Below are 25,078 nucleotides of genomic sequence, written 5' to 3'. Positions count from 1 at the left end.
TATACGATTGGAAGAAAAAAATAATGTTAGTTAGATGAACCACTGCGATCTGTTTTCATCTCATTTTTAGAAACTATTTTTCAGCACCAAGGATAACATTGTACATTTTGTATCTAAATCACTGTAACAATGTATATTTGAGTACTTCTCAAAAATAGAGTGTGTTTAGTATTGTGTACAATATTTCTATTAACTATTTGGACTCATAGGAACTACATGTATACTGAAATAATGATACACATAAAGTACATGCATGAACATCAGTCAGAGGGGTTAACCCAACTTCAAATTGTAGGAATTGAGGTGCTAAAGGCTTATGTGGGTACTTTTTTTAAAATCAATATTTCTAATGCAAATATAAACATTTTTTATCAAGTTTTTGGGAGAGAATGTGTCACCTAATGCCCCCTCTCTGAACCAGCTTCTGGTAATATCTTAATTATGCTAGAATAAGAGAATCTCCTTGACTGGAACTCAAAGAATGTTTGTTAAATATTGACTTATGTTATAATACAGTGATTTGGTACAAGTGGTTCTAAGAACTGTTAATACAATTGTAAGTTGTATACTGTGAAAGAATTACTGTTTGTGGGCTACCAATTTCCATGGTTTTTGTGGGTTTGGTAAAGCTCGAAGTCTGATTCTCAACGAAAAGGAAATTTCCCATTCATTGGTATGATATAGTTCTCAAATCCACGAAATCAAGAATCTATGAACTGGTCATTTTCCCCATAACCATGAAAACTGGTACCTACAAATAAAAGTACTTTAACAGTTGTTCAAGTAAAGACATGAGTGAGAAGAACAGTTAATAAGACTGATTAACATGAAAAGTTGATGCCACAAATCACATGCAATTTATCTGCATTTATGAGGTCAATATTTCATTTGAACAAAGGCACTAAATGTGGTTTAGCTGGTGGTAGCATAAGGACAATCTCAAATCTTAAGGTATCAAGCAGTATGTATACCTACCATTTTTTAGGTGGAGTCTCTCTTGTTAATAAAAAGTCAACTGTATATCCAAATAAACTATTAACATCAGATCGATTGCCTGTGAATATCCTAGCTAATCCTACATTTAAGTTGAACGTTAGCACACATTTAAAACTGGCAACAATCAAAAATATGAAAAAGGCAACACTAATTATGAACTGATTCCACATAATTAATGACATATAATAATCACAAAAACACTATTAAACTGATAAATCCTGTAACTTGTTTTACTTATATTTATAAAATTCCAAAAATCCAAGAATATACTCTATTTTTACTGATGAAGTTTCTTTATTCCAAGTGATTTCCTACTTTCAGTTTGACATTGCAAGTTGCACAGTTCACAATAATAGAATGCGTAATCCAGTTCCGGGTGACCTCATTTTAAGGTATGGCAATCGCGGGATAATCTAATCGACAATAAAAGTGAATCACAAAATTATTTCAGCGTAAAAAATTGTCGAGTATACTAAGTCAACTAATTTTAATCAAAATGTTATTTTCAGTTTCCGGTGTCCTAAAAAATCGATACGGAAGACCCGATACACCTGTAGGTCTATATTTCAAGCTACCTGTGAAAGTTTTTTGTTGACTTTACCGTAAAAGTAGCTTGCATTACAACACAGGGTGTGTCCGACGCATACGAAAAACATTAAATTGCTCCTGTCAACAACCATATATATGTCAAACAGACACCGCTGACACTACAATGGTCAACTTTCGTTTTTGATGAAGCGATCGAGGAGTTCCGAAAACAACAGACCGCGCCGTGGAGCAAAAAATTAGAAATTGCCCCCATATTCTGTTCCCACAGTATCGCGGTAAGGCTAGGTCAAGAACATGGAACCAAGGAGTTAGGATATAAATCTATTACCCTTGATGGAACGATGCACATTTTCAGTACTCTCTAGGGACCGGTCATTATTTATCTCCAGGGGTGGGCCGGCAAAAAATGGGGGGGGGGTCAAAGAAAAAATAGCAGTACTTGAGGGGGTTGTGTATTTTTTGATTAATTAATTAGGGGGGGTCATGATTTTTTCAAGATAAATCATTTACAAATGTATTTCTGCAATATCTAGAATTTTATACATAATGGCCTGTGTAATAAAGCTTTTCATGTTTGGTTCAGTCATTGTCTCTAATTGTCTGTTTCATTCTTTATCTATGGAAACATTCCTTAGAAGGACGTTATATATATATATATATAGGTGGGGTGACTTTTTCTTGCTACTTGAGAGAGATGGGTTGAGCATTTTTCGGTGTTTGGAAAAGGAGAGTCAGTTATTTTTTTCCGGGATCATTTTTCAATTTGCCGGCCCACCCCTGGAGATAAATAATGACCGGTTCCCTAGGACAGGAAAATTAAGGACCAACTCGAAATTTTATATGGTTTTCAGCCATTTTCATAATTTTTGATGGTCATGATCGAAAAATTGCTGTCAAGCTGATTGAAGATGAAATAAGGATTTAATAGTTATCATGGTCCATTGAAAAGTTAATTGTTGAAGTGCATCCCTACAAATTACCATTGCAAGATTTTAATATAGTGATACAATGGGAAAATTTTTTTGCGGCACAGAAATTTACCTTACATTTTTGCAAGCAATTACTGAGTGTTAAAGATTCTACATCAGAAAAATAAGTTTAATGCAACACCAACTTCAGACAAAATAAAAATCCATTTCCCAAGGCCTGTTTTTCCTTAGTGTAGAAAACAGTTGACAATGGTGATTTTGTGAGACATCAAGAAATTGGAAACTGTGAGGTCCCTGCTGAGGAATAGAGTTATCTATCTTTGACCAACCAATTTATGATTAAAAAACTATCAAAGATAAAATACATTAAAACATCATCTCAGACAGCTTGTTTTGCTTTCTGGTTGACACTGTACACTTTACTTACCAGAAATAACAACTTTTAAAATTACAAATATCCAAATCATGACTAGTCAATATACTCTTCAGACTGGTACTATATATCAATAATATTACTAATCATTTTTCAATTTATAACACTTCATTATAAAGTGGAGTTCATCTTCATCACCTTCATGACATAATTGACTTATCAATGCTTTGTTCAACTGGCAAATTTTAAATATTCCAATTACAATTACAAATAAGGATATTTATGGCAAGCTAGTCCGAAGTTGTTCTGACAACCAACGGCTGATTTGCCAGACAAGCTGGGGCTGTGGGACGTCAGAGTTCGTCCCATATCAAATACACGGGATTTGCCTTGATAGTCGAAATTCTGTAAATTCAAGGAAAAACAGTAATTGTTTGTTGCATACTCATCAGACAACGCTATCGACATGACTTTCACTCTGTATGAAAGTTTCACACTGCTTATTTATTGAAATGTTAGAAAATGATTTTTTAATAATATCTGAATGAATTAGGCAAGATGTTTTAATTGACCAATCGGAGCCGTTAGTTTCAGAATCTTTCTAAACGACCATTATTTTATGTTCAATACGTAGTAATTAAATTAGCCAATGGTTATACTTTTGAGTCTTAAGTTCAAACTGTTTTATAGAATCTTCTAGAACGACGAATGTACATATACGTATAGGCGGTCCGAAGACGAAAGATTCTGACCTATACATTCAAACCATTCCTTGCAAACAAAGGACACACAAACAATAAGGACATTATCTTACAAGAAAATAGAGCTATAGAGATACTCCTACAACGTATAGGTTGGCATTCCGTGAGGATGGCACCAAGTCGGAAAACAGCTTGACAGAAAACCTCTAACATTGCTAGGGTAGTTATAGAGACTGACCAAGAAAACAATATGCGAGATATTTAACCACTTTTTTGTAAATGAAGCCAAGAACGTAGGAGACAACAACATTGTTATTGATAAAAAAAAATCAAGCATTAATGTTACTTACAACTATCAAGAATTGTCATCTCCAGAAAAATACTGAATTTCCAACCAGTTAGTCGAAGTTTTGTTATGAAACGCATCGATGAAATAAATGTTAAAAAAGCTACAGGTATTGATGGAATATCACCAGAACTTACATTATGCTTAACAAAGAGTTAAATGATATAGGTATAAATGTTCTAAATGAGTTGTAAGAAGCCAATTACGGCCTGGGTTTCATCCAAAGAAAAAAATCTCAATTGAGGATTTCCTTCAGATTGCTTGAAATGGGATATTTGAGGAAAAACTCAAGGAATTGAGGAAAATCTCAGTGTTAGATTTTTTTTATGAAACCGGGCACTAATCTTTTCCGACTCACTCAAAAATCGCTCAAATGGCGCTGTGTTCTTGTACATGTAAAGGGTAATATTTTATAGATCTATGAGTGTGCTTTCAATTTATAAATTCTTTTGAGACCGCTGTTGAGGCTCAACATGAAAGGAGTTCAACATAATTTTGAAATGATTTGATATCATTTCAAAATTATTTTTAACTCATTTCTTGTTGCATTTAGATCAGGCTTTGGCTTTCACTCAGTTTTACTACGTATAATTGAAGAGTGGAAGAAAGCCGTATACAGTTATAAATATCTTTTATCAGTTCTGGTGGATATAACTGAAAAATTGCGGCTAGGGCGTTAAACCCCAACATCCAATCAATCAATCTGGTGGATTTGAGTAAAACTTTTGACTGCTAATCTCGTGACCTCTTACTTGGGCTTTTCACCCATGAATCACATTTTGCATGATTCTGAGCGGGAGTGCTATACTTAATTATTCTAATGTCAACACCCACTCAAAATATGGCCTTTCTTTGGCATCAATTATTCAATCTTTGGAGGAAGACAGTTATTCACTAATTCCGTGGTTCCCATCAAATAAAATACAGGCAATTCCAGAACAATATCTAGCTATACCATATGGAAATAAAACACATGAAAACGATACCACCTTCAGCTTAAACGGATGAACCATCAAATGAGATGATGCATTCAGTTACTTGTTAACTATTTTTATAAAGATGGTGCATTTGTTGCGTTTCACCACGTCTGTTCCTTTTTTAATTGGAGTCACCATTGGTTTTATGCTGGACTTTACCCGATACATATCAAACATCTGTAATAAAAAAAGCAACCAGACAACTTCATGCTATACCAAATGTACCACTCATTCACCATGTCAAGCCTAAGCCATTGCTCACTCACTTGACATTTCTGTAGCAAGCACAACCCAGACAATGTTGAAAAACTCAAAGAAAGAGCGCTGAGACTAATCTATAATGACCATAACAATATTGTACATACGAAAATTTACTTTATCGATTCTAAAATCAGACCATTTTTGACCATGGCATTAAAAACCTACAAAGGTGAAACAAAATCCAGCCCTGGAATTTTACAATATACAAATATATTTAGCTTTAAAAATAATTCTGTATTTGTAAGAATCAGGCAAAATGGGAAAAAATCAGAAACATTCACGTCAAAACCACCACCGATCTGAAAATATAATTTCACTCAAGGATTTGAAAAGACCACTTTTTGATGTTTTTGTCAGGAATTTTTCAATAGAATGTTAGAAAAATGAGATTTTTGACAGAGTTATCTGGCCTTGTTATATTCATTTTCTGTGCACTTCAATAAAATTATAATTCAATTTACCAAAAAGAAATGGAAAATTTTGTCTTTTTTCCTGGTGCAAATAGTCTAATTAAACTTTCAAAATAATGGTTTTTTTATACCATGTGTTATACCCTGCCTGACCATCAACCTTTGGACACTTCGCAAATTTCATTTCCACATGGTGTTTTTTGCTCTGCGTTGGATTGTATATTTGATGCTGCGATCGTATACATTTATGTGTAAATCTCTAATTCGACTGTGTTCAAGTTATGCTGCACAAGAAGCCTAACATTTATTTAGTTGGGTTAAAAATTAAAGTTGTTTCCCTTTTCAGAACCTAATCCTTGACCAAACTAAGCACATTTATTTGCGTTTCTCAAATATTATTGCCTAATAAATTTCAAAGTGCTCTCGCTGTCATAAAACTTATAAATGTATACCGTTCATTAAAGGTGGCACTTGTGCAGTGGTGCAAGCTCGACTTTCATGATTGTTCGGAGATAAAGGTTGCAAAAACGAAGATGTCGATTTCGCGATTTTGACGTCAATGACGTCAAAATAGGGTTTTTTTGCAACTTCAGTTATGTTTGCTCAAAAACAATATATCTGTTGCACATGACTTTCCGCCGTGACAAACTGTGATGGGGAACTCTGGTACAAAGCAGAATGCAAAGAATATACTTGAAGATAATACTTGCACGGACTTCGATGAAACCGACGTTGACGTAGACATAATTGGTAAGTAACTAGAAGGCGTAACAAGCCTAAGCCGTACTATACACATTATTGCGCCTACAAAGCAAAGTTCGGAATTTTCTCCATCTATGCACCAAGTCAAAAATATCTTGTCATTGCACACCCCCATCAACCATCATAAAACATGCATGCACTAATTCTCAAAACCAAGGAAGGGGAGGATGGCTACGTTTTCATCGATGGGTATACGGATGTGCGACTCAAAAGGGTACTTTTTACGGTTGGAGAAATATAGGGTTGTATATGATAGGACCTTACGTTCACAAGTGACATATATCAGTGATAAATGGAGATCAAATTATATATATTTGTGCATGTACATATATATATGAATTGGTGCCCCCACTCCATGTAACATCACCGTTTGTTACATGCTGGTGCACAGACCGGTTTATACATGTACATTCCTATGAATCTCGATAGCAACCCAAATTAAAAAAAAAAACAAACATATATTGTGATTCAGAACTAAGATGCAGACGTTTGATTCTCGTACATGAAGTTACGCGCGCTATAGTGGCTGTGTTGAAAAAAAACACACCGATCTTGACTATCAATGACGATTGTAAACAATCAAAACTGAAAATTGTATATTGTTGGAATCAGGACAAATCATTAGTTCAGAATATTTGCCACAAATGGTCTTTCCAATTCTTTATAATCAATTAAAACTGTCAAAACCAGTAAAAACGTCAACATACCGCATGCCAAGTGTAACAAACTGTAGGTCTAAAAACTAAAATAGTAAATTGCTCTTATGCAGAGGGTATGAAATTCGCCTAATTTTGCCTAGAAGAATATCTTCATGTGTTAAAGGTTGCAATGTTCCCTCTCTAGACAGACAGTGTGCATATGTTGCATTTGCATTCCACGCTGCGGTGTACATGCATGTGCAAATTTAATATACCGTAGTATTGATAATCAATTGAATTATTCTTTTCGATTTTTTAAGAAATGTATCAGATGTTTCAATTGCTACCAATCATATTATTAGTGCATATTTCGCTATGCTGCATACGTGTTTCAATAAGCAAGCAAGCAAGAAACGGAAAGTGTTGCCAAACGTGGAATTCCGACGTTAAACGCATATGATGCAATATCGTACGTAAATTCACATCGCAAATTTTCAGACTTGTATGAACGATATTGCCTTAATTCGTCGATTGTGCTTTAATTTTATAATATATTGACATTTTCGAGTTTCGAATATTTTTAACAACTTTCCGTCAATAAATAAAAAAACTTAAAATCAATTCTTTGCAGATGGCAGCAGTGAAAGAGAGGATGACATTTTGCATTTAGATAGTGGACGTTTTGACGAAAAAGAGGCGGACTCAACAGGCAATTTCCAGAATGAAGGAAATGATATGTGGGAAATTATAAAAACGGGACTGGCCGAAAACAAGACACCAACAGAAATAAGAAAAGACCTTCCGTGTGTGAAGAAAAGATCTATGAAATGGCGACGAAAGAAAGACTCCAACTGCACAGATAATTCAACAACAGAAACTCTTGTTAAGTCATTTTCCTGGAAAACCAATCATAAACCTACGGAAAAGGACGAATTTACAAGAGAGATCGAAAAGAAAGTAAATGCATTCTTTAACGAAAATAGATACTGGGTAAAAAACAAATGGCTAAATTATGTCGGTGAAGATTCGAGCCTTTATGCCATTCCATCATTGTTAAAAATTCACCAAAGGCATCGTACTCTACGCCAACACTCGTGCTGTCGAAAATTTGGGCTGAGAAATCAATTAGTGAATGATAAGGTCTCCCAGACGGATTTCAAACGGGAGACTTGGATCCACGAGAAAACAACTGTAAAAAGAGGCAACGACTTCGTAAATGTCGTCTCAGCGGTGCTCGAAGAAGAAAAATTACAAAAACAAAAGCAACTAGTGAAAACGATAGAAAACCAGAACACTCTTATTCGTTGTGCAGTTTACAGTGTCCTTGGTAAGATCGGGTTTGCAGAATTTCTTAAGCACAAACTGAAAAAGGCATGCCCTGATGCCAGTGAAAGTTATGGCAAAAAGAAAGTAATGGACGTATGTAGAGAACGCATTGAATGGTACAGAGAACAGTTCATTGAAAATTTCGGTCCTCTGCCACTGGACGAAAATAAATTCAACAAAATCATGAACGACTTTGTCACTCTTATTGAAAGCTCGTTTAAGGATAAGTTGTCAGTGGAAAATGACTATGTAAATCAAACCACAGAAAAGAAGAACATCTCTGATTCTGACTCAACAAAATCTTCAGATGAGAGCTATAAAGAAACTACAAGTACAACGTCGGAGAAAAATCTAGATGGGACGGAAGAACAACTATCTGACTGGGATGAGCCGTTGTTGAGTACAAGTTCGAGTAGCTATGATACCGACGACGACAGTTGGCATGATGTAAAATGTCGAGGCGATGGGCCGACCACAAATTACTGTGACGATTCATCTGATGAAAATCTGATGTCGGCGACCAAGCATGCAGGAAAGGCTTGCAATCCTCCTACTACAAACGTCATCAGTAACGCTCGAATGTTCCGTGAAATATTTGAATCATCTGACGCCAGCCCAGCGGGTTCATTTGACTGTGGCACATACCGAGCCGATGGTGAAGTTCTAGTTGAAAAGTGCAAACGTGGCTCTAGGAAAAAGGTTGAGGTAAAACCTAAGAAAGTGAAAACAAGAGGAGTGCCAAACAAACATTTGCGACAGTCGTCCGAAGTAGTCGAGCCAGCAAATTCTGGATTTATAGACTTGCAAACCGAGTCATCAAACTATGTAGCAGATAAAACTGAAGCTGCTTCGGGTACTTGTGGTGAAGTAAAAAGCGACGTGTTTAACTCCTCAGTGGGCAGTTATGACCCAGCTGACCGAATCATTATTTTTGACGACGATGTGAACGAAAACGCAGCAGATCAGCGACATTTGATTGAAATGCCAACACAGATAATCCAAGGGAAGAAAAAAGACTGCGATCTGTTAGAGGAAAAATACTCATCAAGGCAGAATAAAAAGCGACAGAAAGACGACCGAAAAAAACGCCAGAGGGCAAGATCGAAGCTAACAACAATTCAATTTGGATTGAATGCCAACAACTGCGCGGATGACCCCGAACTTTGGTCTAACGATGAAGAAGCCGAGTACAATCAGCCAAAGATCATGTATTCGAGTGGTCCGCTCCAAGATGAAGAGGATTCTACAGACCAGTTAATTTTTCCGGCTTTGACTTATTTTTACGACTTGTCTAGTTAGATAACAGCACGTAATTTGATTACTTCACTTTACTCATGTACGGGAATATAGAATGTCTAGACTGTGATCCATTGATTATAAAGTAATTATTTTGTGTATTATTATCGATACAAGTACAAATTATCAAAAGTTGAGATACAAACAAATTAATATCATAACTTATACCTTTTTTGTCTAGAATTTTTCCCAATTTTTATTTTAGAGATTATACTGGTTAAGCATAAATATAGACAACCAACTTGGTCTTGAGATTCACATCATGTCAAACAGTATTTTGCTAATTCAAAATACATGTATCTTATGAATTCGCAAACATAGGCAAAAAATACTGAAGCGTCAGTAGTTGGATGATTCAAATAAGTCAAAAACCAAAACATGGCCTAAACGTTAACAGGAACACATGGAACGGTGACAATATCTCAGACACAATGTAGCGAACCGAATAAAAAGATTACACATAAAAACTGAAGGTAGGGAAGCAAGACGCCACACACGAAAAACTAAAGCACTAGCAATGTGAATTCCCACAAAAAAATCGGGAGTGACATCAGGTGCTTCAGAAGGATGCCTTGAGCTTGAAATTATGTAGAGCAAGTGTATTGTGTCTTTCTGGACAAGCCCACGTACTGCAGTAAAAAAGATAATTGTATTTGTCCACCAGTTTAAGTACGGGGTATGGTCACCATATAGCAATACATTAACAGTAGCATGTATGATATACTCTAACCACAATTAAAGGACTTGACTTGGCACATGTCATATCGTGTATTTTAATCAGATTGACATCTCATTAAAATACATGTACTTGTTTTACTATAAATGATTAGAATTTCAGATGGATTTGATTAGTTGTAAAAGTTATTTTCGATAAAATCCAATGTAGGAAAAAACTACATGTATCATGTCTTGACACTAAATATAGCTTGCCTGCACCGTCATCGGTATCACTACCATGAGTACAAAACACAAATCACACGGTCAAATAATGCGCATTCAATGCGAATTCTATTCTAGTTAAGCGTCCACATGTGCAAGTAAAACGAATATCCAACTTCCAATAGTTGCGAATAATTGAAATAATGCGCACTTTGAAAAAAAAGGGTGCCATCGAGGTTCCTAAAATAAGGACGGGTAATAGATCATTGTTTGCAAAATTTTGTCAATTTTACACATGAAAAAGACAAATGATTTGCCAAGGACATTATTCAAATTGTGCCATTTTTTTACGGGAAAACGCACCTGCTCTGGTACAACCGTGGGTGAGATAAGGAAGTCACGTGTAGCTAAAAATAGGAATTTCCTTGTGTCTAGCTAGAATATGGAGCCTTAACAAAGGAATTTTTTTTACAGTTTACATGTATATGGATTCTGTAAGTAATTTTTAATATTTCGCGTACTATTTAAAAACCGGTAGAGAATATTTCTTATAAATTTATATAAAGAACAATCAACTGACATTTCAAATTCGGGGTCACCGAACTTACTTTTCTTGTAATATTAAAAAGCTTAATTTATGTAGAACACTTCCGCATCACTTATCTCCTCTTTTTCCGTCACTTTTCTGCGTTTGGAAAGTGCTGTTTACAGTTTTACCATACACATTTTTATGTCAAAAATTCTTTTAAAATATTTTTAACATATAGTTTTAATATCATTTAAACACTATTAGTTAATTGAAAATATAAATTGTATGTTTGCTTTTTTCAAAATGACAGAAAAGAATGCCGTATGTAATAGATATGATCTACCTTAATAGTACACACATTGTTGTACAGTTTCACAAATATCCATTTACTTATAATCAAATTATAGTCTTGACATGAGGAAAATGCTAGTATCTGGCCCCTCATTCCTCGGTGGTTCATTTCTTACTTCCAAAAATCAATCCCATTCCTACCATTGTGGCATAGAATAGTATCAAGACAATATTTGAGACTTTCAGAAGCCTTTAATAGAGTTACATAGTTCAATTCTCTGAAATACTTGTTTTTGGCCCCTAATTCCAAAAGAATTAAGGCCATAGCTGATTAAATCAAAACAAACCTTCCTTTTGTGGTTTGGAACCTTATAAAATTTTGTGTGGATCAATTAACTATTATTCAAGTTATTGCACAAAAACCAAAAGTCTACTGATGAAGTAGACAATGCCTTAACATAATACCACCACATTTACTAGGTCATATAAAATGTATTAATTTTCACAGATTCTGTCAAGTGACAATATTCGCAGGGTCTCAATCTCTGCGGAAAAAAATTAGATTTGTGTTACGAAGTGTTAAAAAAATTTCACAAGAACTTTTTTTCACGCTTTTCTGTCCACTACAAAAATAGCGAAAATTGGTAAATTGCGAAAATTGATATGTTAACAGTTTCTGAATTTGGCAAGAATTGGAAAAAAACATTCAACGAAGTCTAAGTCTTGTATTTTACCCTGATTCTAAGCATCATGTGTATACTGTTTTTATATCAAGTCGATACACTGTTAATGTTTTTATCTTATACATGTATATAAAGTCTTGATGAATACAGTTGATCTACTTCTCAAGAATTTTAAATTATCATTCAATATGTCAATCAAAAGACAGAATCATACTGTATAACTACTAATTTCTGCCAATAGGGGAACTACTAGTAATTGTTGAGGTTTGGTGTCAAAAATGTGTATTGTACTATCCCTAATTTTTTTGCAGTATAAATAACAGTAGTACATGAGAAACCTGTGTCAGATTAGTTTGTAGCTATTTCTGGTAAAGATTAATTGAAATAACATTTTATGATACAAATTTTTGTGGTTTCTAAGCAACCATGAAATAAAGCGTAAATCAAATAGGTGCAAAAAAGATCCTGTATTATGGCAACTGACTTATTGGCCAATCAAAACAAATTAGTTTTCAATATTTTAATTACATAACAACATAAAAAGTATACCTTCCCAGGATATACAATAGCCTCACTTGTGTTAAATACACAACAAATATGTGACCTTGACACTGCACTTTCTCAAGGTCATCAAATGATCTTGACACATGCTAATCAAGAAGCACATAGTGAACTTTTGAAGTTTAAAGTAAGAATATGCAAATAATAGAAAATATATAAATATGCTAGATTCTTGACTAAGGAAAAGCAGGACATTTGTGAATTGATTTTCTTTAATTCTTTAAATTTGGAAGACTGGTTAATGAAACAATATTCTTCCTCTAGCATGTTAGCTTCTGAATTGTGTTTTTAGTTAAATTATCTATTTCTATTATCTAAATGAAAAGATGTATGGGTCATTTGACAATAAATCAGATTAAAAGCCTACAAAACATTAGTTCTAGGATTATGCCTTTCATGCTATTCCCTATTGTATACTTGTCTATGAATATCATGTGACCATTACTATGACCCTTAAAACTACCTATTATTCAAATTGTATGTAAAGCAAACAAAATCTTTATCATATTCAAAAGAACAACATACAAAATGCATATATTGTATAAAAAATTAATTTCAAATTTAGTCACTGAAATATGACTATAAAAAGATTCCTGTCTATGAAACGATTGATTAATTGATCTTTTGTTTTAGTTTCCTATGGCAGACATTTTATGCCTTTACAACAAGAACAATTGACCAATAGAACAGAACCATGCTTTGTACTAGTCCAACATGCTGAGCTGGATTTTTATTATGCTATCTCACAGAAGTAAAGGCCTGCCTTCTGTCTATGAAGAAATAACCTCAAATAGACAGATAAATAATAGTCACTTCCTGATCATTTATTTTATCTAAGTATCAAAATTTAACTATTAAATTATAAAAAAAAATTTGAAAATGTCACTGTCACATAGAAAAATTATGTCTATAGAAATTATTTTCTTCAATCAAATGTCTGAAAATTTAATTACATATAAAAACCCTCGACATATAAAATACAAAACACTTGGAAAAAAATAAAAAGATCTTTTAAGCACAAAATATTTTATAAAGAAAACCATCTGCAAATGCTAGCTACCCTGTAGCAAACTTTCTAAACCACATTAAAAGTGATAATACTGGAAAAAGTGTCACTTGATGAAAAAAAGAACAAAATGTCTAAAATGAATATTTACAAAAGTATATTTTCATTCACATTACATTTTGATATTCCATCCTCCATGAACCTAGGGTTAAATGCTTATGAACACAATTATATGAGTATGAAATAGTGATGTAGTTATGTTGAAAAGAATGCAAAAGTGCCTAATAACATTTAGAGAAAACATTAATTGAATATTTCATTTGGTTTAAATTTAATTATTATACAAACTGGAAAACATGTGAGCAAAGCTCACTTGGTAATACCCCCGCCCCCTTCCTAGAAATCCAAGTATCATTCAGATGCAAGAATAGGAGGTGCACGATGTCATCATGTGATTCAGAACTTGCAAAAGTGTCATCAAATTCCATTTAGTAGTGGTTTGATTTTGAGAGAGGTTGCAGATTAGAACTTGGGACAGACGAACGGACTAACAGCCTGATCATTATATACCTCCTACTTTTCAAGAACGTGAGTATAATAAAATACCACTAGTACCTATGTGAACCAGAAAGTAGAGGCTCAAGAAAAATGTGTAAGAAATCTTCAAATAGAAAAATCCTACTAACATGATACAAAACCTGTAGAAAAATGGAAAAATAGTATATGCTTCACAATGTTACATACAATCTTGAACACGAAATAAAAGTCTATTCAGCACCACAGGTTAAAGAAAAGTATTAATATCAATCAAAATGGTGGAAAAATTGAAATAAATAATCTACAAATGGGAAACTCTCATTCAAATATACAAGTACATTTTTTGTACAATTCATTAACAAAACTCATTAGAATAACTCAAAACACTACACACATGAAGTTGATATTCTCTGTTGAAATACACTAGCAAAGCAAAAATAAAACAACTACAATATCCTTCTCTATCAATTTTAAATATTCTTGGGTTTGGACATTGTGCGGAGAGGATTCAAATATGTAAAAACAAAAAAAATTTCCTTTGAAAGAACAATCATTTTAAAAGCTGTACCATCTGAAGGTACAAAATGATTGCCATTGAGGACCCGATTTTTTTTTTCAATTATTAAAATGCAGCATGTTTAGTATACATAATTAACAATTCATATGATGTCATAAGACATTTTGAAGACCATGTTAGTGGCATCTGTAGCTATTACAATACATGTACATGATATGTTCAGAAAATTTCTATTTAAAAGACCATAACAATAAAAAATGCTAAAACATCAAAAGTGTGGTAATTAAAATGTAAAAATTACAAAAGAAGAAAAGAAACAATGCTGTTTAATCAATATGAACACTAACAAAGACACTATTTATCCACAGTGAGGCTATGGGACAACCTGGGTGCCATGGTTACGACTTGATCATCAATTTGAGATACTGCAATGCATTATGGGCAGCATGGGCATGAGCATCATAAATATTCTGTCCACATCCGTGTAGAACAGCTACTGGCATTGTAGATAACTGGACAAGACACTGTCTCAATCCTGGAATATGTAAAAATAAACTAATCATTTCAAAATCTACTGTATACCGATGCCTTTACAGTTATCAATCACTTATTTTGTCTGATTGTAGTTTTTTGTCCTATGCCATATATTTCATGCCTTTCAGGACAGGAACGATTGAATGAATAACTTAAAGAAGAATACCTTTAGTTTGACTGAACAGTTTTCTCTAATACCTTATAAATCATTTTATGTAGGAAATATCCTTTATTATACCAGAAATACAAACACACTTTTTTGTTTATTTGACAAATTGTAACAATTTGATTTCAACACATACAATTTTTTTATATGCAATGCCTCTTACAAAAAAGAATATTGGGCTGTTCATATTTAGTCTATTGCCATGTAACATAATTGTTTGTTACTTAACACACAAAGATAGAATTTAGGGATGTACTCAAATAATAGTAATCAAATTTATGGGGAAATACTTGCTAAATGCAAATTAAAAAAAATTAATTTTGCAAATATAAATTATTTCCCCTAGTTAAAATTTGCTAATGGATCTACATCTATTATAAGTTCAGTTAAGAAATAAGCCAAGAAACTTAAGATTTAGTGTGTGTAAATTTTCAGTACTTCCTAATTTTAACTTGTGAAAACATTTCTTCAATTCAATCCTTGAATAACGCAAAGAACACTTGGGCATCCAAGCTAAAACGAGACAGTGGGTGGCACATAACAAATATTGTTTTAAATTTTTTTTCATCTATTCCATGTCGCCTATGCATCCTTTCTCAAAGTTGAATGTTGTTTCTTATTAACCGCAGCAGTTAAAGAGAATAAATTACATAAAAATCATTGGAAATTCATTGAAAAAAGGGAGATAACTCTTTCATTTTGTGCCAAATTTGGTTGCTTTCTTTGGAAACTGTAAAAATAATTTTGTAAGCCATCCATTTTTATTTAATATACTATAGGACATATGCATGATATAAACATTACAGTAGAACAAAAATATTCTGTGGAATAAAATTTACCATGTGCCATCCATATCATAGGAATGGTCTAGTTTCTACATGGACTTAATTGGTTGATAATGCACAGATATTAATTGGTTGATAATGCACAGATATCATGTTTTTGTGGGAGTTCGTTTTGCTAGTAAATTAGGTTTTTTGGGATTATGTCTTGTTTTCCTTATCTTCAGTTTCAGTTGTGTATATAGATCATCTTTGTTTCCTGCTTTCATGTTCTGCCCATGTGTTAGGATTTTGACATATTTGATTGGTTCCATTGTTCACGCTTCAATATTTTTTTGTCATTAGCTGATACATCACTGATGTTTCGACCAATTGAAGTACATACCAGAATGACTAGGCTCCTCTAGATCTAGGTAGTTAACTTCAAATCTCTGTGCCTCAGCAATTTCTTGTAACATCTGACAGTAATTAGTAGATGGTGCTGTCAGCGATGCGTTTTTAATTTTGCCATTTTTCTTGTCACCTTTGGCTATTTTCTGATAGAACTGTTGAATCTCTTTGTTCTGTTTGGCTGCTAGAATAGGAACACGTTTTTTACCCTCCTTCAGAGCAGTGTAAGACTGTCTTAGTTCTGTAGCACTCTAAATAGAAAAAATATATATCTACATACAATGTATAAATCTCTAATTTCATAAGATAAAAAGCCAAGGAATCAAAACCTGAGCATCCTCAAAAACAAAATTAATAAGCCTTCACAATTTTCTAAGGAAAGCATCTGCCTACACTGGTTTTTGAACCTAAAATTTATTGTAAATAAAATGTTATAATTCATTTATATTCTCAAAATTTCGTTCCCATCATCATCAAAATTGAATTGAAAACATTCCATACTCATGACAATAAGTTCTGCATAATTGATTTCTTCGTAAGATATAAACTACAATAACCTAAGGTTTTGTTATCATTAACTTCAGGCCCAAAATTTAGTCCAAATATTCCATTCAAATTATAAATATGTCATTTCAAAACTTTCAATCTGTTATAGTGATATCTGTGACAGTTTTAACATACTGACCTAGTATGTTATGTATTAATTTAGTTCAGTGCTAAGAACATTAATCTTTAGCCAACCAAACCAAACCAATATTTGCAAAATTCTAAATTTTTTTTAAGTACAGCAAGAAATTTTTCACTGAATATTCACCATTCATAAAAACTTTCACTTCAATTTGGCTTAAATTCATAACCAACCCTTATCTTCTCAATGACTAATGGAACTATGACTTTTCTTGACCTTTGACCTACCAATAGAATGTCATCTTCCTCCTCCTCTTCCTCAATTACTGCCTGTTCTTCTCCGTCCTGTGTCAAAGATCGTATATGTGTTAACATGGCTGTAGCTGCAGATCTTTTGGCTTCTTTCTTTGATCGGCCAGTACCTTAAACATTATGAAATCATTTGATTTGATTGTTTTCATCTGGACAAGATAGGTTATTTTTCATAAACTTACTTGTTACTGTAACATCATTAACATCGATCGGTCCACAGTCCGAAATTCAAGTAATTCCAATCTAAATAAGGCTTTTATGACGGGACAAATCATAATATTAACTTAAATTAATTAGAAATTAAATTAAAAGGATCGTTTTTAATTCTTGACCAAGTTATGCTTGCATAACAACGGTTTTCAAAAATATCTTTCATTAATCATGGAATGATACTACATATGTATTTTTTTCCATACAAGCACATGTATTCACTTTCAACAAATGTAAAAAAAATTCAAATCTAAGAGAATTTTCATTTATTTTATCTCTTTTTATCAAAATTATTGTGAATTTTGTTTTTTTTTCTACCAGTTTTCAATTTCTAGGTAATTTTTTGGTCAGATTATTAAAATTGATTCATGAAGTTCTGGAACCAACTTCGGTTACCATTAAAAAAGATTTTGATGTACATTGTTAACATCTTTAGCCAAAGATGTAATGTGTTTCATAATGACTCTCATTCAGACAGGCAACAAATACTTGCTTTTTACAGTCATTCTGGCATATGTTTCATGTATAAACTGTATTTATACTTTCTATTAATAACAATGAAAAAAAGACATATATTTTAAGGAAAAGTTTTAACCTTTTCAAAATTTTACAGGAAAGTTTGTACCTTTTTCAGAGTATTTTCCTAGTTTTACAGTACAAGAGAATTCCCTAGCATGAGGTGGTCCCATATCATTGGAGAACTCATAGACTGGGGGTTTAAGCAATCTTTTCTGGGTAAACTCCTGCAGTTCACCAACTGGATTCCCTGGTCCACCATCTTCTGTCTTAGAATTGTTACTGAAATTGAAGTATCCAAAATAAGTAACACTATTACTAAATTGCTTCTACCACATAATCTGTCTGCATTTATCAAGTTCAACTATAAATACTGTGAGCAAACACACAAAGAAAATACCCCCCAATTCAAATGGACTTGAATGTTAAACACAAACTGTTACTATAACTGGATATTAAGAATCTAACACCTGTATGAGTGCAAAATAGTGAAATCTCAGATATCCGAGGGCAGGATCTAATCGTTCACTTATGAGGCTTCGCTGATTTAAAGAACTATTATAGTGTAGAAATGCTGGTGTTTGATTCTTTTTCTCACTTAGAGTTTTTTTTTCAATAAAATGTTTGAATTAAAATGGCATATATTTAACAGCTGATCTAACCTATCAATGTGGCAAGTGACACATCATGACCAGGTGTAACATATAGGTCACTTCAAAACAGTCAATGGATGACAGCAATCTGCCAGAAATAATCAATCACCAATTATTCCAAATTAAAGTATTATTTTCAAAGAATTTTCAAACACATTTTCTGTCTAAAACTTTTCTTTTCTCTTTAGTGAGAAAACTTACCTCTGTGGATGTGTCTGCTTTCTAAATAAGCCTCTTAAGCACTTACCTCTCAGTAACAACTTCTTGTGCTTGTTCATTAGACAGACCAAGAATCCTGTTCAATGCAGCCTGGGCTGCTGCATGCTTTGCTTTCTTTTTGCTGGACCCTAAATTAAGAAATCATTGAAAACTCATTAGCATGTACAGGTCAAGCACAACTTTTTTCAGGCAGAAAAAAATATGAAATTCCTTAAATGATCTGATATATGACTTTTAGAAACAGCTTCACAAATTTGTAATGTGTAGTGCTAATGTCCTGTGAACTTTTCACACCTTATATTGCAGAGTTTATAATCTAGTGAAGCGATACATAGTGAATCAGGAAGCGATTATAGGTCTGCCGAGGAAATTGTGATCATAAGTGATCTAGGGAAAACTTAAAATGAAAATTAAATTTCCCACAATAAATGTTTATATGACTTTCTGAACGTAACATATCCTTTCATGATTGATTGATTGTTGGGGTTTAACGCCCGAGCAGCAATATTTCAGCTATATTCAAGCAAAGAACATGAAATGGGTGATAAAATGAACATGAAATGATGATGATGAAATAAAATAAAAGATGAGACACAAGGATAATAGGGACGACAAATTTTGATTGCCACAAGAAAAAGGGATTGTGGGTAGGGTTGGGCAATTTAGCCTCCTGTGGCAGGGCCCAAAGGTTCCTACTCCTATCGAATACCACAGCAGGGTTCTTTAATGAGTAAGGAACATGGCATCTTTCCCAACATGGTGCACCTCTATGGTTTGCGGTCAGGTTTTCCGTTTTATAGCCTGACAACCCTAGCATGTAACAAGTCAGGGGTACCCCATTCTACCACCTGGGGCACACAACCTAGTTGCTCCGTGGGCAGAGCGCCTAGCCCCGGCTATGTTCCTCAGCACTATTTAGTCGCCTTTTATGACAAGCTTAGCGCTGCTACAGGCCTATTCTATTGACACCCGGACCTGCATGGGGCACATATCCTTTCATAAAACCAAGTTTTCTACTTGCCAACCATATAGAGGAACCTTAATCAAAATAAATTTCCCTTTCACAAAATTTCAATTAACCCCCAGAGACAGTAAAATGGAAAGATTATTAGACAGAGTATAATGCTAACAATATCACCCCTAAGCCAATATTTATGTGGAATTAAAATACCATTCTTATGTCCCTGCTTTGTGATACCATAAGTTACTAATTAGGGCTCCCAAAACGAAGTTTGGGAACTTAATTTATTTTGCATTGTTACTTCCGCTCCAAAATGTTGTCTTACCAGGATCTCAGAAACCCCAAGACGGACTCTCACGAAACTTTGTACATGTATACATATGCGGTACCACCCGAAGTTGTGTCTACCTGTATCTAATGGTATGTTGTGGGATGCAATGGAAACCAACATTTGTACATGGACAAAAGCAAAAACCACCACATCTACTGCAACAGCAGATTTAATTAGAGGATTTTGACAAATAAGTTTCTAAGTTGCTAGATAATGTGCCAAGCATTCTTTCTTCTAGCCAAAAGTCAACGTTGAACATAAATCTCTACGACATCTTTTAAGTAGACATTATGTTTGTGCTAAATATCCTATGACCTTATTAGAGAAATGGTTAGCTATACCTGGGTATACAGCCTAGCAAAGTCATGTTCCTAGCCAAAATCCTAGAAATTATCTAGTACAGAAAATCTCAGATAATATGTTTGATCATGATGTCTAAATGCTACTTCATCCAAAATTTGTTTCATTAAGCAGTAGTCTTTGTAAAAATCATGCAAAGTCTGTAAAATGTGATATGCCCCCCCCCCCCCCCAAAAAAAAAAAAAAAAAAAAAAAGGCTACACATTTTTATTTTTGTTATTAAGTTGCTTTATAAGTATATATGATGAAATACATAATTTATTATTCATTCCAATCTGTCTGCTCTTAGGAGATAATCCACATTGAATATCCAATAGTTTCTACAGTGTTTTAGGGACATTTACAGAGTTATCTCCCTTAATTTTGAATTCTGTAATACGTTCTATATATTTTTTAACTCCTAAGAACAAGGTTTATATGAAAAGCCACATGCCAATTTCTGTTTACTATAACATTTAAAACAAAATATCAAAAATAAAAATATGTAGTCTTTGCTAACCATGAAACACATTTTGCATGATTCTTAGCTGGAGTGTTACTGAAAGTTCTCGCTGCAGCTACTTGTCAAGAGTTACTTGCCAGAAGCTTTATATAAGAATGCCATATCAAGGATTTTGACTTCAAACTGAAGCAACATCAACTTCCTGTTTAAGAACTTGGTCTGACTATATTTGATGATCAGATTTAAAACAAATGACTCTGATTAAATATAAGAAAATATAAGAAAAAAAGACCATTAATTGGTATATCAAGGTTGAATGTATGTCTTCAGATTTTTCTATTAAACAGGAAACTTAACTAATGTTAAGAATAAGGCTATGAGTGCTTAATGTCTAATTTTCTTTATATCCTACACAAGATGTTGAGCCTACCTTTCCCAGTTGAGACAATATCACCCACAGTAACACTCATAATGAAGATTGGTTCATGGACTGCCCCTTCATTTGCCATCAAGTCATACTGTGGAGTTATTCCCCTTCTGGTACATATTTCTTGCAAGTAACTGATGGGAGTTTTCCCTGGTGGAACAGCCATAGTCTATTTCGGTAGTCTGTAAAAAAATGTGACAAAATCATGTTGTAAAGTAGTGAATACAATATAAAGTATAAATTCTGTAAAGTACAAATGTAATTAAGGCCATATAAAATTATACCTATGGTTCCTGTTACATATAAGAAAAAAATGGATCAATAGCTTCGGATTTTATTTCATTTATTCAATTCTTCACAAATTTCATAGAAAATAATTTCAAAAACATCTTGTTAACACCCCCCCCCCCCAGACTTTGTTGAAAATTTAATTTTAAATTCACTCCCAGGGCTAAAATAAGAAACTTTAGGCTAAATCATAGCGAAGTTAATTAAGAAAACCAAAATGGAAGGTATAAAAGTTAAGCACAGGTACATTTTGTAAAACCATGACAACATCTTATGATATCTACACTAATGATAAATCTACGATATAGCCCTTCAACCGATCCGTACAACGATTTGACAGATCGATGACTGTTGACTGATTGATCACTGACGGATTAATGACCGATGACCGGTGACCGATCAGATCGCAGTTTATTTTTTTTTTATGCAAATTGGTGTAAGATCTGTTTGAAATAAAAGAAATATAAAATAAAAGTATAAATTGACGTTTAAATCTATCACATTATTAAATCAGTGTAAAATTGACAAAGAAAACAATAAAAACCGTAAATTACAGTGACCGCTCAGTGGTCATGCGATGCGATCACCAGTTTAATGGATCGGTTTGACGGATCGATAACTGATCAGAAACTGATTGAAGACCGATCACAATTTTTTGTTGCACGGATCTGTTCAAGTACTGTAGACTTCCATGGACAAAATAAAGCTACTTCTGTAACACATACCATATCAATTAGTGAAACATGTCTTAAAATGTGATAAAATTGCTCCATTTCTATACTTTTCAATATTTATTTCTATCAATTACTAAAATATTATTAAACTGCTAGAACCATTAAATATACTTTGGTATAAAGACAGGATTAGTAAACTACAGACCCTTTTTGAAATGGTGACTCCACTATGGAAAGTGGAGAAATTAATATTTGTGTTGAGAGTAGTGTACTTCTTTACACAGACCATATGAACTAGTAAAACCTGTCTAACCGATACCCTGATGAAATTAGATAAGCCTGTTTTAGCCATATATCTTCTGAAGATTTGTAGCATTTTAAATCAGTACAAAAAGAAATCACATGTCTGATGTCTACACCTAACAACTCATCAGTTTGATAGGGTAAGATAAGTTTCATGGTGGCTTTCTTCATTTCAGTTATTAATTAAGGCCCTGTAAGAAGGACACCCTATGATTCAAACCTTATTAATGTCAGGATAAAAAAGGTCAGGAGTTGTTTTGCATATTAACAAATTAAAAGACAAACCCAAAAGCTTTTGGTCATACAAAATGGCACTGGATGTGTTTTGCCACAAAAGTGTACATAAACACAGATCTTAGACATACATGTACATTATTTCATGTACCATACATATACTGATATATCAATTTTCGTTTTAAAAAATAGGCGAATTGTTCTGTTTCAATTACACCAAATGCCTCAGATAAATGCTTTCCTTAGGATTGTGGGTTCAAAGGAAATCCAGAATGTGAAACAAATGTACAAATGTCCCTGTAGAGGTGAAAGTTAATTTTCTAGAATCTTTGAATCATGGAGATCAAACACATAGTGAATAAAAAATCACATGTACATTACATTGTACGTGGTAATGAAGAGAAACACGGAAATCTGAAAACTAGTCATGCTGGTAAATCAATGAAAAATAGCCATCAGTTAAGAGTTGTAGAAAATGAAATTCTGGTTATCAGGATACAATGTGATTCAACCAGTTTAGAAGTCAGAAGTGCACAAGCTGATTCATATTTTGAAAACAGAGAAAACAAAGCAAACAATTCGTAAAGAGTAATTAAGCATAGCTCATTTAAGGATAATCGACTTATAACTTTGTCTAAATAAGTGAGCAAAGTTTGCTCTGAAAAGTATAGAAATTCATTCAAAAATTCATCATATTGACCACACAAGAAACTTGTCATTGAAAACGCTAGATAGCTATCTACTGATGCTTTGAAATATAGTAAAAAAAACATGTGTCTAGATAAATAATTTCAAAGATATGTTTGTTATTTGTTAAAGACAACTCAGATATTTAAAAAAGAAAAGTAACAAATTATGGTTGACAGGCATGTGATACAACCCTCTTTCCATGCCAAACCCGAACTGTTTGATCAATAAGAAAACAAATGTTTGGAATTTTCTTTCACTGCTCTCATTGATGAAACTAACCTAAATAAAACCACTGTAGTAAATGAAGTAAAGTCTATTTCATTTAAGTGTAATCAAGGGACCCAAGATTCCAGCAATAATCAAAAGAATATAATCCTAAGGCTTTTTCAACCTTTTTTCAAATAAGGTCCCTACCCCTGAGATTGAGAATTTGTTATCAAATGGGAAAAAAATAACAAATAAAATCATGTTTAAACTCATTGTACTATTCAATTTTCAGCCATTACAAAGACACTGCCATTTTTACTTTGGATACCTTTTATTTTATAGCCCATGGAAGATAAAGGTAAAAGAAGTTCCGAAATAATTATGGTTAATCAGTTGCCGTAAAAATTTGTAATTTGAAGAATAGACACAATTCTTTCCCAGATCTTAAAATTGCTCTCAAGACAATAATGATTTGTAGATTCATCAATAAAATATTCAAAAGAAAAAATTGACAACTTTCATATTGTTTGCTTCCATTAGGAAAGTTTGTTTTTTTTTTATAAAATTCTGGAAAAAAAGACACTTTTTGTCATTGGTAATAGAGGCAACAATCAAGGGGAATTCAAAGGAAGAAAAGCCCTGAATTCAAAGATAAAGACTGAACATGGTAAACAGACATACAAAACAAAGAACATGGAATTATCAAATACAGCACATACAAAAGAAAGAAATGTAAATGAGCAATCCAAACTCCCCTGTTTGTTCTGGTATAGAAAGTAAAACATGCCTTTTTCTAGAACCAAGTCATTAAAATAGCAGGAAGGTTTGGAAAAAGGATAACAAATGCAAATTATTAAATAATGCACATGGTCAAGCCTCAAAATCATGTAGGGAAACTGAATACAGTCTTTCCACTTGAAACAATTCCACTGCCTACTCTATCTTTTGACGAGAATTATATGCTTGGAAACTTCAATTTATTCGAAAGAACTGATCTAGAATCAAATAGTTTACCTAAATTAAATTATTTTGGAAAAATGGCACAAGCCGGAGAATGACAGGAAGTGAATTACGGTTAATGTCGTTAAATAATTTCATATTTGAATTACAAATCCCGAGAACTAAGGTAATATAAAATTAAATTGTTAAGAACTACGTCTTATTGTAGATATGCTTCTATTGACA

General features: G+C 33.2%; 3 protein-coding genes across 12 annotated transcripts in view; 1 reads left to right on the top strand and 2 right to left on the bottom strand.

Moving 5' to 3' along the window:
• Nucleotides 1-1,755, bottom strand: part of LOC148603221 (integrin alpha-9-like) — a 68,163-nt gene extending 66,408 nt beyond the window's left edge. For 5 of the 10 annotated variants that reach the window (XM_088553298.1, XM_088553299.1, XM_088553293.1 and 2 more), the window contains exon 1: nt 976-1,357. In XM_088553298.1, coding sequence (XP_088409424.1) covers nt 976-1,178 — 203 coding nt within the window. In that variant the 5' untranslated portion in view covers nt 1,179-1,357. Of the gene's footprint in view, nt 1-975 lie in introns of all 10 variants that reach the window. The other 5 variants (XM_088553302.1, XM_088553294.1, XM_088553303.1 and 2 more) reach the window with 4 other exon arrangements.
• Nucleotides 1,756-6,111: 4,356 nt separating this feature from the next.
• LOC148603220 (uncharacterized) lies at nt 6,112-9,736 on the top strand. Its single transcript, XM_088552003.1, has 2 exons — nt 6,112-6,292; nt 7,574-9,736. Exons 1-2 carry the CDS (start codon nt 6,196-6,198, stop codon nt 9,565-9,567), a joined length of 2,091 nt encoding a protein of 696 aa, XP_088408129.1. The 5' UTR covers nt 6,112-6,195; the 3' UTR covers nt 9,568-9,736.
• Nucleotides 9,737-12,451: 2,715 nt separating this feature from the next.
• LOC148603219 (RISC-loading complex subunit tarbp2-like) lies at nt 12,452-24,964 on the bottom strand. The gene is made up of 7 exons (XM_088552004.1): nt 24,908-24,964; nt 21,501-21,679; nt 19,005-19,104; nt 18,214-18,386; nt 17,355-17,488; nt 16,435-16,690; nt 12,452-15,102 (listed from the first exon to the last, which is right to left on the bottom strand). The coding sequence occupies exons 2-7, from the start codon at nt 21,661-21,663 to the stop codon at nt 14,966-14,968; spliced, it is 963 nt and encodes a 320-aa protein (XP_088408130.1). The 5' UTR covers nt 21,664-21,679; nt 24,908-24,964; the 3' UTR covers nt 12,452-14,965.
• Between the last annotated feature and the right edge of the window lie 114 nt (nt 24,965-25,078).

The sequence above is a fragment of the Perna viridis genome, chromosome 11 (assembly GCF_037379345.1).
Source record: "Perna viridis isolate PV_CMFRI_1.1 ecotype Kerala chromosome 11, ASM3737934v1, whole genome shotgun sequence".
NCBI classification, from domain to species: Eukaryota; Metazoa; Mollusca; class Bivalvia; order Mytilida; family Mytilidae; genus Perna; species Perna viridis.
Note: the sequence above shows the minus strand (reverse complement) of the source record. Positions and strands in the feature narration are given on the sequence as shown.